The 16,986-nt window shown below is 32.0% G+C and overlaps 1 protein-coding gene across 1 annotated transcript in view; it reads left to right on the top strand.

Annotated features, from left to right (window-relative positions):
• Positions 1 to 16,765, top strand: part of slc2a9l1 (solute carrier family 2 member 9, like 1) — a 54,361-nt gene extending 37,596 nt beyond the window's left edge. Inside the window, exons 9-12 of the mRNA XM_041034568.1 lie at positions 15,105 to 15,206; positions 16,076 to 16,151; positions 16,309 to 16,436; positions 16,580 to 16,765. Coding sequence (XP_040890502.1) covers positions 15,105 to 15,206; positions 16,076 to 16,151; positions 16,309 to 16,436; positions 16,580 to 16,765 — 492 coding nt within the window. The remainder of the gene's footprint in view (positions 1 to 15,104; positions 15,207 to 16,075; positions 16,152 to 16,308; positions 16,437 to 16,579) is intronic.
• The last annotated feature ends 221 nt before the right edge of the window (positions 16,766 to 16,986 follow it).

The raw sequence follows: 16,986 nt of genomic DNA, 5'->3' as shown, positions 1-16,986 counted from the left end.
ACATTTTGAGGTCAAAAAAAATTTGGACTTTTTTTGGCCGATTTTGATGCCTTACTATACTATGACGTTTTTTACGACATTTTGAGGTCAAAAAAATTTTTGACTTTTTTTGGCCGAAAAAAACGCCTTACTATACTATGACGTTTTTTATGACATTTTGAGGTCAAAAAAAATGTTTGACTTTTTTTGGCCGAAAAAAACGCCTTACTATACTATGACGTTTTTTATGACATTTTGAGGTCAAAAAATTTTTTGACTTTTTTTGGCCGAAAAAAACGCCTTACTATACTATGACGTTTTTTATGACATTTTGAGGTCAAAAAAAATTTGGACTTTTTTTGGCCGATTTTGATGCCTTACTATACTATGACGTTTTTTATGACATTTTGAGGTCAAAAAAAATTTGGACTTTTTTTGGCCGAAAAAAACACCTTACTATACTATGACGTTTTTTACGACATTTTGAGGTCAAAAAAAATGTGGACTTTTTTTGGCCGAAAAAAACGCCTTACTATACTATGATGTTTTTTATGACATTTTGAGGTCAAAAAAAATTTTGACTTTTTTTGGCCGAAAAAAACGCCTTACTATACTATGACGTTTTTTAAGACATTTTGAGGTCAAAAAAAATTTTGACTTTTTTTGGCCGAAAAAAACGCCTTACTATACTATGACGTTTTTTACGACATTTTGAGGTCAAAAAAATTTTTGACTTTTTTTGGCCGAAAAAAAACGCCTTACTATACTATGACGTTTTTTACGACATTTTGAGGTCAAAAAAAATTTGGACTTTTTTTGGCCGAAAAAAACGCCTTACTATACTATGACGTTTTTTATGACATTTTGAGGTCAAAAAAGGTTTTGACTTTTTTTGGCCAATTTTGACTTCTTACTATACTATGATGTTTTTTATGACATTTTGAGGTAAAAAAATTTTTTGACTTTTTTTGGCCGAAAAAAACGCCTTACTATACTATGACGTTTTTCACGACATTTTGAGGTCAAAAAAAATTTTGACTTTTTTTGTCCGAAAAAAACGCCTTACTATACTATGACGTTTTTTATGACATTTTGAGGTCAAAAAAGGTTTTGACTTTTTTTGGCCAATTTTGACTTCTTACTATACTATGACGTTTTTTAAGACATTTTGAGGTCAAAAAAAATTTTGACTTTTTTGGCCGAAAAAAAACGCCTTACTATACTATGACGTTTTTTACGACATTTTGAGGTCAAAAAAAATGTGGACTTTTTTTGGCCGAAAAAAACGCCTTACTATACTATGACGTTTTTTATGACATTTTGAGGTCAAAAAAAATTTTGACTTTTTTTGGCCCAAAAAAAACGCCTTACTATACTATGACGTTTTTTATGACATTTTGAGGTCAAAAAAAATGTGGACTTTTTTTGGCCGAAAAAAACGCCTTACTATACTATGACGTTTTTTATGACATTTTGAGGTCAAAAAAAAATGTGACTTTTTTTGGCTGATTTTGATGCCTTACTATACTATGACGTTTTTTATGACATTTTGAGGTCAAAAAAATTTTTGACTTTTTTTGGCCGAAAAAAACGCCTTACTATACTATGACGTTTTTTACGACATTTTGAGGTCAAAAAAAATGTGGACTTTTTTTGGCCGAAAAAAACGCCTTACTATACTATGACGTTTTTTACGACATTTTGAGGTCAAAAAAAAATGTGACTTTTTTTGGCCGATTTTGATGCCTTACTATACTATGACGTTTTTTATGACATTTTGAGGTCAAAAAAATTTTTGACTTTTTTTGGCCGAAAAAAACGCCTTACTATACTATGACGTTTTTTACGACATTTTGAGGTCAAAAAAAATTTAAACTTTTTTTGGCCGAAAAAAACGCCTTACTATACTATGACGTTTTTTACGACATTTTGAGGTCAAAAAAGTACTATACTATGACGTTTTTTATGACATTTTGAGGTCAAAAAAATTTTTGACTTTTTTTGGCCGAAAAAAACGCCTTACTATACTATGACGTTTTTTACGACATTTTGAGGTCAAAAAAAATGTGGACTTTTTTTGGCCGAAAAAAACGCCTTAATACTATGACGTTTTTTATGACATTTTGAGGTCAAAAAAAATTTGGACTTTTTTTGGCCGAAAAAAACGCCTTACTATACTATGACGTTTTTTATGACATTTTGAGGTCAAAAAAAAATGTGACTTTTTTTGGCCGATTTTGATGCCTTACTATACTATGACGTTTTTTATGACATTTTGAGGTCAAAAAAATTTTTGACTTTTTTTGGCCGAAAAAAACGCCTTACTATACTATGACGTTTTTTACGACATTTTGAGGTCAAAAAATTTTTTGACTTTTTTTGGCCGAAAAAAACACCTTACTATACTATGACGTTTTTTACGACATTTTGAGGTCAAAAAAAATTTTGACTTTTTTTGGCCGAAAAAAACGCCTTACTATACTATGACGTTTTTTATGACATTTTGAGGTCAAAAAAAATTTTGACTTTTTTTGGCCGAAAAAAACGCCTTACTATACTATGACGTTTTTTATGACATTTTGAGGTCAAAAAAAATTTTGACCTTTTTTGGCCGATTTTGACGCCTTACTATACTATGACGTTTTTTATGACATTTTGAGGTCAAAAAAAATTTGGACTTTTTTTGGCCGAAAAAAACGCCTTACTATACTATGACGTTTTTTACGACATTTTGAGGTCAAAAAAATTTTTGACTTTTTTTGGCCGAAAAAAACGCCTTACTATACTATGACGTTTTTTACGACATTTTGAGGTCAAAAAAATTTTTGACTTTTTTTGGCCCAAAAAAACGCCTTACTATACTATGACGTTTTTTATGACATTTTGAGGTAAAAAAAAATGTGACTTTTTTTGGCCGATTTTGATGCCTTACTATACTATGACGTTTTTTATGACATTTTGAGGTCAAAAAAATTTTTGACTTTTTTTGGCCCAAAAAAACGCCTTACTATACTATGACGTTTTTTACGACATTTTGAGGTCAAAAAAATTTTTGACTTTTTTTGGCCGAAAAAAACGCCTTACTATACTATGACGTTTTTTACGACATTTTGAGGTCAAAAAAATTTTTGACTTTTTTTGGCCGAAAAAAACGCCTTACTATACTATGACGTTTTTTACGACATTTTGAGGTAAAAAAAAATGTGGACTTTTTTTGGCCCAAAAAAACGCCTTACTATACTATGACGTTTTTTATGACATTTTGAGGTCAAAAAAATTTTTGACTTTTTTTGGCCCAAAAAAACGCCTTACTATACTATGACGTTTTTTATGACATTTTGAGGTAAAAAAAAATGTGACTTTTTTTGGCCGATTTTGATGCCTTACTATACTATGACGTTTTTTATGACATTTTGAGGTCAAAAAAAATGTGGACTTTTTTTGGCCGAAAAAAACGCCTTACTATACTATGACGTTTTTTATGACATTTTGAGGTCAAAAAAAATTTGGACTTTTTTTGGCCCAAAAAAACGCCTTACTATACTATGACGTTTTTTATGACATTTTGAGGTCAAAAAAAAATGTGACTTTTTTTGGCCGATTTTGATGCCTTACTATACTATGACGTTTTTTATGACATTTTGAGGTCAAAAAAATTTTTGACTTTTTTTGGCCGAAAAAAACGCCTTACTATACTATGACGTTTTTTACGACATTTTGAGGTCAAAAAATTTTTTGACTTTTTTTGGCCCAAAAAAACGCCTTACTATACTATGACGTTTTTTATGACATTTTGAGGTAAAAAAAAATGTGACTTTTTTTGGCCGATTTTGATGCCTTACTATACTATGACGTTTTTTATGACATTTTGAGGTCAAAAAAATTTTTGACTTTTTTTGGCCCAAAAAAACGCCTTACTATACTATGACGTTTTTTACGACATTTTGAGGTCAAAAAATTTTTTGACTTTTTTTGGCCGAAAAAAACGCCTTACTATACTATGACGTTTTTTACGACATTTTGAGGTCAAAAAAAATTTGGACTTTTTTTGGCCGAAAAAAACGCCTTACTATACTATGACGTTTTTTACGACATTTTGAGGTCAAAAAAAATGTGGACTTTTTTTGGCCGAAAAAAACGCCTTACTATACTATGACGTTTTTTATGACATTTTGAGGTCAAAAAAAATTTTGACTTTTTTTGGCCGAAAAAAACGCCTTACTATACTATGACGTTTTTTATGACATTTTGAGGTCAAAAAAGGTTTTGACTTTTTTTGGCCAATTTTGACTTCTTACTATACTATGACGTTTTTTATGACATTTTGAGGTCAAAAAATTTTTTGACGTTTTTTGGCCGAAAAAAACACCTTACTATACTATGACGTTTTTTATGACATTTTGAGGTCAAAAAAAATTTGGACTTTTTTTGGCCCAAAAAAACGCCTTACTATACTATGACGTTTTTTATGACATTTTGAGGTCAAAAAAAAATGTGACTTTTTTTGGCCGATTTTGATGCCTTACTATACTATGACGTTTTTTATGACATTTTGAGGTCAAAAAAATTTTTGACTTTTTTTGGCCCAAAAAAACGCCTTACTATACTATGACGTTTTTTACGACATTTTGAGGTCAAAAAAATTTTTGACTTTTTTTGGCCGAAAAAAACGCCTTACTATACTATGACGTTTTTTACGACATTTTGAGGTCAAAAAAAATGTGGACTTTTTTTGGCCGAAAAAAACGCCTTACTATACTATGACGTTTTTTATGACATTTTGAGGTCAAAAAAAATTTGGACTTTTTTTGGCCGAAAAAAACGCCTTACTATACTATGACGTTTTTTATGACATTTTGAGGTCAAAAAAAAATGTGACTTTTTTTGGCCGATTTTGATGCCTTACTATACTATGACGTTTTTTATGACATTTTGAGGTCAAAAAAATTTTTGACTTTTTTTGGCCGAAAAAAACGCCTTACTATACTATGACGTTTTTTACGACATTTTGAGGTCAAAAAATTTTTTGACTTTTTTTGGCCGAAAAAAACGCCTTACTATACTATGACGTTTTTTACGACATTTTGAGGTCAAAAAAAATTTTGACTTTTTTTGGCCGAAAAAAACGCCTTACTATACTATGACGTTTTTTATGACATTTTGAGGTCAAAAAAAATTTTGACTTTTTTTGGCCGAAAAAAACGCCTTACTATACTATGACGTTTTTTATGACATTTTGAGGTCAAAAAAAATTTTGACCTTTTTTGGCCGATTTTGACGCCTTACTATACTATGACGTTTTTTATGACATTTTGAGGTCAAAAAAAATTTGGACTTTTTTTGGCCGAAAAAAACGCCTTACTATACTATGACGTTTTTTACGACATTTTGAGATCAAAAAAATTTTTGACTTTTTTTGGCCCAAAAAAACGCCTTACTATACTATGACGTTTTTTACGACATTTTGAGGTCAAAAAAATTTTTGACTTTTTTTGGCCCAAAAAAACGCCTTACTATACTATGACGTTTTTTATGACATTTTGAGGTAAAAAAAAATGTGACTTTTTTTGGCCGATTTTGATGCCTTACTATACTATGACGTTTTTTATGACATTTTGAGGTCAAAAAAATTTTTGACTTTTTTTGGCCCAAAAAAACGCCTTACTATACTATGACGTTTTTTACGACATTTTGAGGTCAAAAAAATTTTTGACTTTTTTTGGCCGAAAAAAACGCCTTACTATACTATGACGTTTTTTACGACATTTTGAGGTCAAAAAAATTTTTGACTTTTTTTGGCCGAAAAAAACGCCTTACTATACTATGACGTTTTTTACGACATTTTGAGGTCAAAAAAATTTTTGACTTTTTTTGGCCGAAAAAAACGCCTTACTATACTATGACGTTTTTTACGACATTTTGAGGTCAAAAAAAATTTTGACTTTTTTTGGCCGAAAAAAACGCCTCACTATACTATGACGTTTTTTACGACATTTTGAGGTCAAAAAAAATGTGGACTTTTTTTGGCCGAAAAAAACGCCTCACTATACTATGACGTTTTTTATGACATTTTGAGGTCAAAAAAAATTTGGACTTTTTTTGGCCGAAAAAAACGCCTTACTATACTATGACGTTTTTTAAGACATTTTGAGGTCAAAAAAATTTTTGACTTTTTTTGGCCGAAAAAAACGCCTTACTATACTATGACGTTTTTTACGACATTTTGAGGTCAAAAAAATTTTTGACTTTTTTTGGCCGAAAAAAACGCCTTACTATACTATGACGTTTTTTACGACATTTTGAGGTCAAAAAAATTTTTGACTTTTTTTGGCCGAAAAAAACGCCTTACTATACTATGACGTTTTTTACGACATTTTGAGGTCAAAAAAAATGTGGACTTTTTTTGGCCGAAAAAAACGCCTTACTATACTATGACGTTTTTTATGACATTTTGAGGTCAAAAAAATTTTTGACTTTTTTTGGCCCAAAAAAACGCCTTACTATACTATGACGTTTTTTATGACATTTTGAGGTAAAAAAAAATGTGACTTTTTTTGGCCGATTTTGATGCCTTACTATACTATGACGTTTTTTATGACATTTTGAGGTCAAAAAAATTTTTGACTTTTTTTGGCCGAAAAAAACGCCTTACTATACTATGACGTTTTTTACGACATTTTGAGGTCAAAAAAATTTTTGACTTTTTTTGGCCGAAAAAAACGCCTTACTATACTATGACGTTTTTTACGACATTTTGAGGTCAAAAAAAATTTTGACTTTTTTTGGCCGAAAAAAACGCCTTACTATACTATGACGTTTTTTATGACATTTTGAGGTCAAAAAAGGTTTTGACTTTTTTTGGCCAATTTTGACTTCTTACTATACTATGACGTTTTTTATGACATTTTGAGGTCAAAAAATTTTTTGACGTTTTTTGGCCGAAAAAAACGCCTTACTATACTATGACGTTTTTTATGACATTTTGAGGTCAAAAAAAATTTGGACTTTTTTTGGCCCAAAAAAACGCCTTACTATACTATGACGTTTTTTATGACATTTTGAGGTCAAAAAAAAATGTGACTTTTTTTGGCCGATTTTGATGCCTTACTATACTATGACGTTTTTTATGACATTTTGAGGTAAAAAAAATTTTTGACTTTTTTTGGCCGAAAAAAACGCCTTACTATACTATGACGTTTTTTACGACATTTTGAGGTCAAAAAAAATTTTGACTTTTTTTGGCCGAAAAAAACGCCTTACTATACTATGACGTTTTTTAAGACATTTTGAGGTCAAAAAAAATTTGGACTTTTTTTGGCCGAAAAAAACGCCTTACTATACTATGACCATTTTTATGACATTTTTGCCCAAAAAAAAATTTTGACATTTTTTGGCTGATTTTGACGCCTTATTATTCATTGACGTTTTTTATGACATTTTGAGGTCAAAAAAAATTTTGACTTTTTTTGGCCGATTTTGACGCCTTACTATACTATGACGTTTTTTACGAAATTTTGAGGTCAAAAAAAATTTGGACTTTTTTTGGCCGAAAAAAACGCCTTACTATACTATGACGTTTTTTATGATATTTTGAGGTCAAAAAAAAATGTGACTTTTTTTGGCCGATTTTGATGCCTTACTATACTATGACGTTTTTTATGACATTTTGAGGTAAAAAAAATTTTTGACTTTTTTTGGCCGAAAAAAACGCCTTACTATACTATGACGTTTTTTACGACATTTTGAGGTCAAAAAAAATTTTGACTTTTTTTGGCCGAAAAAAACGCCTTACTATACTATGACGTTTTTTAAGACATTTTGAGGTCAAAAAAAATTTGGACTTTTTTTGGCCGAAAAAAACGCCTTACTATACTATGACCATTTTTATGACATTTTTGCCCAAAAAAAAATTTTGACATTTTTTGGCTGATTTTGACGCCTTATTATTCATTGACGTTTTTTATGACATTTTGAGGTCAAAATTAATTTTGACTTTTTTTGGCCGATTTTGACGCCTTACTATACTATGACGTTTTTTATGACATTTTGAGGTCAAAAAAAATTTGGACTTTTTTTGGCCGAAAAAACGCCTTACCATACTATGACGTTTTTTTTATGACATTTTGAGGTCAAAAAAATTTTTGACTTTTTTTGGCCGAAAAAAACGCCTTACTATACTATGACGTTTTTTATGACATTTTGAGGTAAAAAAAAAATGTGACTTTTTTTGGCCGATTTTGATGCCTTACTATACTATGACGTTTTTTATGACATTTTGAGGTCAAAAAAAAATGTGACTTTTTTTGGCCGATTTTGAAGCCTTACTATACTATGACGTATTTTATGACATTTTGAGGTCAAAAAAATTTTTTGACTTATTTTGCCCGATTTTGACGCCATACTATACTATGACGTTTTTTATGACATTTTGAGGTCAAAAAAAATTTGGACTTTTTTTGGCCGAAAAAAACGCCTTACTATACTATGACGTTTTTTACGACATTTTGAGGTCAAAAAAAATGTGGACTTTTTTTGGCCGAAAAAAACGCCTTACTATACTATGACGTTTTTTATGACATTTTGAGGTCAAAAAAAATTTTGACTTTTTTTGGCCCAAAAAAACGCCTTACTATACTATGACGTTTTTTACGACATTTTGAGGTCAAAAAATTTTTTGACTTTTTTTGGCCGAAAAAAACGCCTTACTATACTATGACGTTTTTTACGACATTTTGAGGTCAAAAAAAATTTTGACTTTTTTTGGCCGATTTTGACGCCTTACTATACTATGACGTTTTTTACGAAATTTTGAGGTCAAAAAAAATTTGGACTTTTTTTGGCCGAAAAAAACGCCTTACTATACTATGACGTTTTTTATGATATTTTGAGGTAAAAAATTTTTTTGACTTTTTTTGGCCGAAAAAAACGCCTTACTATACTATGACGTTTTTTATGACATTTTGAGGTCAAAAAAAGTTTGGACTTTTTTTGGCCGAAAAAAACGCCTTACTATACTATGACGTTTTTTATGACATTTTGAGGTCAAAAAAGGTTTTGACTTTTTTTGGCCAATTTTGACTTCTTACTATACTATGATGTTTTTTATGACATTTTGAGGTCAAAAAATTTTTTGACTTTTTTTGGCCGAAAAAAACGCCTTACTATACTATGACGTTTTTTATGACATTTTGAGGTCAAAAAAGGTTTTGACTTTTTTTGGCCAATTTTGACTTCTTACTATACTATGACGTTTTTTATGACATTTTGAGGTCAAAAAATTTTTTGACTTTTTTTGGCCGAAAAAAAACGCCTCACTATACTATGACGTTTTTTATGACATTTTGAGGTCAAAAAAAATTTGGACTTTTTTTGGCCGATTTTGGCGCCTTACTATACTAGGACGTTTTTTATGACATTTTGAGGTCAAAATTAATTTTGACTTTTTTTGGCCGATTTTGACGCCTTACTATACTATGACGTTTTTTTATGACATTTTGAGGTCAAAAAAAATTTGGACTTTTTTTGGCCGATTTTGACGCCTTACTATACTATGACGTTTTTTATGACATTTTTACCCCCCCAAAAAATTGACTTTTTTTGGCCGATTTTGACGCCTTACTATACTATGACGTTTTTTATGACATTTTTACCCCCCCAAAAAATTGACTTTTTTTGGCCGATTTTGACGCCTTACTATACTATGACGTTTTTTATGACATTTTGAGGTCAAAAAAAATTTTGGACTTTTTTTTGGCCAAAAAAAACGCCTTACTATACTATGACGTTTTTTATGACAATTTGAGGTCAAAAAAAATTTTGACTTTTTTTGGCCGATTTTGACGCCTTACTATACTATGACCATTTTTATGACATTTTTGCCCAAAAAAAATTTTGACATTTTTTGGCTGATTTTGACGCCTTATTATTCATTGACGTTTTTTATGACATTTTGAGGTCAAAATTAATTTTGACTTTTTTTGGCCGAAAAAAACGCCTTACTATACTATGAAGTTTTTTATGACATTTTTACCCCCCCAAAAAATTGACTTTTTTTGGCCGATTTTGACGCCTTACTATACTATGACGTTTTTTATGACATTTTTACCCCCCCAAAAAATTGACTTTTTTTGGCCGATTTTGACGCCTTACTATACTATGACGTTTTTTATGACATTTTGAGGTCAAAAAAAATTTTGGACTTTTTTTGGCCAAAAAAAACGCCTTACTATACTATGACGTTTTTTATGACAATTTGAGGTCAAAAAATTTTTTGACTTTTTTTGGCCGATTTTGACGCCTTACTATACTATGACCATTTTTATGACATTTTTGCCCAAAAAAAAATTTTGACATTTTTTGGCTGATTTTGACGCCTTATTATTCATTGACGTTTTTTATGACATTTTGAGGTCAAAATTAATTTTGACTTTTTTTGGCCGAAAAAAACGCCTTACTATACTATGAGGTTTTTTATGACATTCTTATCCCCCCAAAAAATTGACTTTTTTTGGCCGATTTTGACGCCTTACTATACTATGACGTTTTTTATGACATTTTGAGGTAAAAAAAAATTTGGACTTTTTTTGGCCGATTTTGACGCCTTACTATACTATGACGTTTTTTATGACATTTTGAGGTCATAAAATTTTTTGACTTTTTTTGGCCGAAAAAAACGCCTTACTATACTATGACGTTTTTTATGACATTTTGAGGTCAAAAAATTTTTGGACTTTTTTTGGCCGAAAAAAACGCCTTACTATACTATGACGTTTTTTATGACATTTTGAGGTCAAAAAATTTTTTGACTTTTTTTGGCCGATTTTGACGCCTTACTATACTATGACGTTTTTTATGACATTTTGAGGTCAAAATATTTTTTGACTTTTTTTCGCCGAAAAAAACGCCTTACTATACTATGACGTTTTTTATGACATTTTGAGGTCAAAAAATTTTTTGACTTTTTTTGGCCGATTTTGACGCCTTACTATACTATGACGTTTTTTATGACATTTTGAGGTAAAAAAAAATTTGAACTTTTTTTGGCTGAAAAAAACGCCTTACTATACTATGACCTTTTTTATGACATTTTGAGGTCAAAAAATTTTTTGACTTTTTTTGGCCGAAAAAAACGCCTTACTATACTATGACCATTTTTATGTCATTTTGAGGCCGTTCTGAAAAATGACTTTTTTTGGCCGATTTTGACGCCTTACTATACTCTGACCATTTTTATGACATTTTTGCCCAAAAAAAAATTTTGACTTTTTTTGGCCGATTTTGACGCCTTACTATACTATGAAGTTTTTTATGACATTTTAAGGTCAAAAAATTTTTTGACTTTTTTTGTCCGAAAAAAAACGCCTTACTATACTATGACATTTTTTATGACATTTTGAGGTCAAAAAAAATTTTGACTTTTTTTGGCCGATTTTGACGCCTTACTATACTATGACGTTTTTTATGACATTTTGAGGTAAAAAAAAATTTGGACTTTTTTTGGCCGATTTTGACGCCTTACTATACTATGACGTTTTTTATGACATTTTGAGGTCATAAAATTTTTTGACTTTTTTTGGCCGAAAAAAACGCCTTACTATACTATGACGTTTTTTATGACATTTTGAGGTCAAAAAATTTTTTGACTTTTTTCGTCCGAAAAAAAACGCCTTACTATACTATGACATTTTTTATGACATTTTGAGGTCAAAAAAAATTTTGACTTTTTTTGGCCGATTTTGACGCCTTACTATACTATGACGTTTTTTATGACATTTTGAGGTCAAAAAAAATTTTGACATTTTTTGGCCGAAAAAAAACGCCTTACTATACTATGACATTTTTTATGACATTTTGAGGTCAAAAAAAATTTTGACTTTTTTTGGCCGAAAAAAACGCCTTACTATACTATGACGTTTTTTATGACATTTTGAGGTCAAAAAAAAATTTGACTTTTTTTGGCCGAAAAAAACGCCTTACTATACTATGACGTTTTTTATGACATTTTGAGGTCAAAAAAAAGTTTGACTTTTTTTGGCCGAAAAAAACGCCTTACTATACTATGACGTTTTTTTATGACATTTTGAGGTCAAAAAATTTTTTTACTTTTTCTGGCCGAAAAAAACGCCTTACTATACTATGACGTTTTTTATGACATTTTGAGGTCAAAAAATTTTTTGACTTTTTTTGGCCGATTTTGACGGCTTATTATACTATGACGTTTTTTATGACATTTTGAGGTCAAAAACTTTTTTGACTTTTTTTGGCCGAAAAAAACGCCTTACTATACTATGACCATTTTTATGTCATTTTTAGGCCGTTCTGAAAAATGACTTTTTTTGGCCGATTTTGTCGCCTTACTATACTATGACGTTTTTTATGACATTTTTACCCCCCCAAAAAATTGACTTTTTTTGGCCGATTTTGACGCCTTACTATACTATGACGTTTTTTATGACATTTTGAGGTAAAAAAAAATTTGGACTTTATTTGGCCGATTTTGACGCCTTACTATACTATGACGTTTTTTATGACATTTTGAGGTCATAAAATTTTTTGACTTTTTTTGGCCGAAAAAAACGCCTTACTATACTATGACGTTTTTTATGACATTTTGAGGTCAAAAAAATTTTTGACTTTTTTTGGCCGAAAAAAACGCCTTACTATACTATGACGTTTTTTATGACATTTTTGCCCAAAAAAAAATTTTGACATTTTTTTGCTGATTTTGACGCCTTATTATACATTGACGTTTTTTATGACATTTTGAGGTCAAAATTAATTTTGACTTTTTTTGGCCGATTTTGACGCCTTACTATACTATGACGTTTTTTATGACATTTTTATCCCCCCAAAAAATTGACTTTTTTTGGCCGATTTTGACGCCTTACTATACTATGACGTTTTTTATGACATTTTGAGGTCATAAAATTTTTTGACTTTTTTTGGCCGAAAAAAACGCCTTACTATACTATGACGTTTTTTATGACATTTTGAGGTCATAAAATTTTTTGACTTTTTTTGGCCGAAAAAAACGCCTTACTATACTATGACGTTTTTTATGACATTTTGACCTAATAAAAAAATTTGACTTTATTTGGCCGATTTTGACGCCTTACTATACTATGACGTTTTTTATGACATTTTGAGGTCAAAAAATTTTTTGACTTTTTTTGGCCGAAAAAAACGCCTTACTATACTATGATATTTTTTATGACATTTTGAGGTCAAAAAAAATTTGGACTTTTTTTGGCCGATTTTGACGCCTTACTATACTAGGACGTTTTTTATGACATTTTGAGGTCAAAAAAAATTTTGACTTTTTTTGGCTGATTTTGACGCCTTACTATACTATGACGTTTTTTATGACATTTTGAGGTCAAAAAAATTTTTGACTTTTTTTGGCCGATTTTGACGCCTTATTATACTATGACGTTTTTTTATGACATTTTGAGGACAAAAAAAACTTTGACTTTTTTTGGCCGAAAAAAACGCCTTACTATACTATGACGTTTTTTATGACATTTTGAGGCCGTTCTGAAAAATGACTTTTTTTGGCCGATTTTGACGCCTTACTATACTATGACGTTTTTTATGACATTTTTATCCCCCCAAAAAATTGACTTTTTTTGGCCGATTTTGACGCCTTACTATACTATGACGTTTTTTATGACATTTTGAGGTCAAAAAAAATTTTGGACTTTTTTTGGCCCATTTTGACGCCTTAATATACTATGACCATTTTTATGAAATTTTTGCCCAAAAAAAAATTTTGACATTTTTTGGCTGATTTTGACGCCTTATTATACTATGACGTTTTTTATGACATTTTTATCCCCCCCAAAAATTGACTTTTTTTGGCCGATTTTGACACCTTACTATATTATGACGTTTTTTGTGACATTTTGACCTAATAAAAAAATTTGTCTTTTTTTGGCCGATTTTGACGCCTTACTATACTATGACCATTTTTATGGCATTTTGAGGCCGTTCTGAAAAATGACTTTTTTTGGCCGATTTTGACGCCTTACTATATACTATGACAATTTTTGTGACATTTTGAGGCCAAAAATAAATTTGACTTTTTTTGGCCGATTTTGACGCCTTACTATACAATGATCATTTTTATGACATTTTGAGGCCAAAAAATATTTTGAATTTTTTTTGGCCGATTTTGACGCCTTACTATACTATGACCATTTTTATGACATTTTGAGGCCACAAAAAAAGTGACTTTTTTTGGCCGATTTTGACGCCTTACTATACTATGACCATTTTTATGACATTTTGAGGCCGTTCTAAAAAAATACTTTTTTTGGCCTATTTTTAAGCTTTACTATACTCTGACCTTTTTTATTAGGGCCCAAGTACGACATTTGTGTTACGCCCTATTGTAACTGAAGGGATTATTATTACACTCCTCCTCTTTTTATTTTTCTCCCGCCGCTTTGTCGGCTAATTTGAACGAAAGTTCTTGTTTGACACTTTCCGTGCAACCAAGAACGGCCAAACAGCTATGTAGTGCACCCTAGAGAGTGAAAATTTTCCAAGTAAGACCCACGGACTTGATGACTAAAAGTTGTCAAAAGCTTTGGTCTGGGTTACACAGTCTGGCTGTGGCGCTGCCACGAAATTGACCCTTCCCCAACACACAGGAAATGGATGTATTTGTGCCTTTATCTCCCACATACTTCATCCAATGTGGATCAAACTTTACAGTCATGTTGATCATGTGATGCAGAAGAGATTGACATACTGATATCATGATACACAAATAGCGCCATTAAACCAAATTACATGTTTGCTCAGATAATCAGGATGACCTTCACACAACTCATTTATATGCCCATATGATGATACACTCACAGCGCCCCCTGCTTGGAGGGGTCCATGTCTTTTCTGTTGCTGTATACTGCTGTGCTTCTCTGGGGAGAAGAGCAGGAGAGAGGAGAGGACATAGGAGGACTCTTGTGCATGGCTGCACTGGCTGCGACTCCCGCGGCTCGCAAGGGGTCCGAGGGCCCGCCCATCGCTGCTTGCAGCTTTATCTCTATAAACGAGAGATGTGTTGCTCATTATAGAAAATCTGTTAAAATTCTATTAGTGTGTTCTACCTTTTTTCCTCTCAGGGTCTGCTGATTGAGCACACAGGGAGGAGGCCGTTGTTCTGGGTGGGCTATGGGGTCATGTCTGCCAGCTGGGTGTTGGTCACAGTCACTCTGAACCTGAAGGTAAACCTGTCACCTTTGAATACTGATACAGATGTGGCCATGTGTGGGGATAGAAGATGCTCAATGCATTTTAAAGAGTCAGTTCCCCCAGTTTTCACTTCCGAAGTAAGAGCAGTAAACACCATAAATGAAATCCCATTGACCTACAATGTATTGGGGTGAAGGCAGAAACCTTAGAAAACACATTTCAAAAGCTCAGCAGATGAAACTGAAACTACAGATGGGTAACAAATTAATGGAAAAAACAACATAAAGTGTCTTATTAAGTTAGTATTCCAACATGAGCCTCCAAAGAAGATTCATTGCTTTCTTGTCATAGACTCTCCAAGTCTCTGAACTATACTGGAGGGAAGTGCTGTGAGTGCTGCTCAGTGTGTCAGCCCAAAATCTCCTATAGGTTTTCAGTTAGGTTGACATCTGGAGACCATGACAGCCATTATTGATGGACTGATGAAGCCTTGCTGAAGCACTGAGGCTTTTAAGCCTTTTGAAAGTTTTGAAAGTGTTCACTTGGCACATGCAGATATACCACTATACATGCTGCCTCCTGTGCTCCTTTATAACAAGGCCGTGAAACATATAGCTAATTTTCATACTCCTTAAAAGTCCTTGTTCCCTGTATGGGAGTATCTGCATTTGTTATGATTGCAAAGGTTTTTTTTCTTGTGTATCTGCATGGCTTGATACCACTAAGGGTAAAGAAGTGAGAAAATATTGTAATGCTCTTAAAGTGAAAATGAAAATATACTGCCAACAGGACTGAAACCAACTCATTTCCATATAGGCAAAATGGGTACCAGCCTTGATTGCCCTTAAAGTTATCAATACATGTGTTAATATTCATATATACAAAACTGTCATTCATGCAGGATTCCAGCTATTGGGTTCCTTACCTTACCTGTGGTCTTATCATCCTCTACATCATCTGCTTTTGTGGAGGACCTGGTATGTGCTTTACAGTTTATTAATGTGCAGTAGCTGACTGTTGAAACAAAAAGGAAATTCAGTGCCTCATAAAATGAAATGATTGGAAAAAAGATGTTTGTAAGCGTACTGTAGATAATTAATTAAATCACCTGTGTCCTCTCTGTGGTTCGCCCAGCGGGAGCCACAGCTACTCTCAACAGTGAGATATTTATCCAGTCCGATCGACTGGCAGCTCTGGTCCTCATGGGAATCCAGCGCTGGTTACTGTTTTCTGTGCTGGGCCTAGTCTTTCCATTCCTGATTGTGAGTATGACCATGAAGAAAAATTGCAAATGATGCTTTTGAGGATGAACAAAATTTTCATTAACAGTATCACAGAGTCATGCTGTGCTGTTGAAAAGATGAAGCTCGTGCTGATGCTTTACTCTCTGTTTCCTCTGTCCCAGAATGCCCTCAGCTCATACTGCTTTGTGCTGTTCGCATGTATGTGCCTGCTGGGTTGTCTTTACACCTTCTTCCTCCTGCCTGAGACAAAAGGGAAGACCCTGCTGGAGATCTCTGAGGAGTTTAAAGCCATCACTCTCTGCGGGAAATCCTTCTCAGAGAAAAAGAGTTTGGAAACCAAGTTATGAGGCAGCCCAGACACAGTCGCTACAGACTTGGTCTGAAACCAACTGAGGGATATGGGATGACTCTGTGTCCAAAGGGGCAGTATTTAGACTTTGTGAGAGTATTTTAAATGTTTAATTTCAAAGCCATTAATCAACAAAGACCCTATCTTTATGTGGGCAAAATGGTGCAATAGCACCAACTGGAGCCAAATGATTGAGGCAAACTTGTAAATGATAATGAA

The sequence above is a fragment of the Toxotes jaculatrix genome, chromosome 3 (assembly GCF_017976425.1).
Source record: "Toxotes jaculatrix isolate fToxJac2 chromosome 3, fToxJac2.pri, whole genome shotgun sequence".
In the NCBI taxonomy this organism is placed as follows: Eukaryota; Metazoa; Chordata; class Actinopteri; family Toxotidae; genus Toxotes; species Toxotes jaculatrix.
The sequence above is the reverse complement of the archived record's forward strand: the minus strand, read 5'-3'. Positions and strand labels throughout refer to the sequence as shown.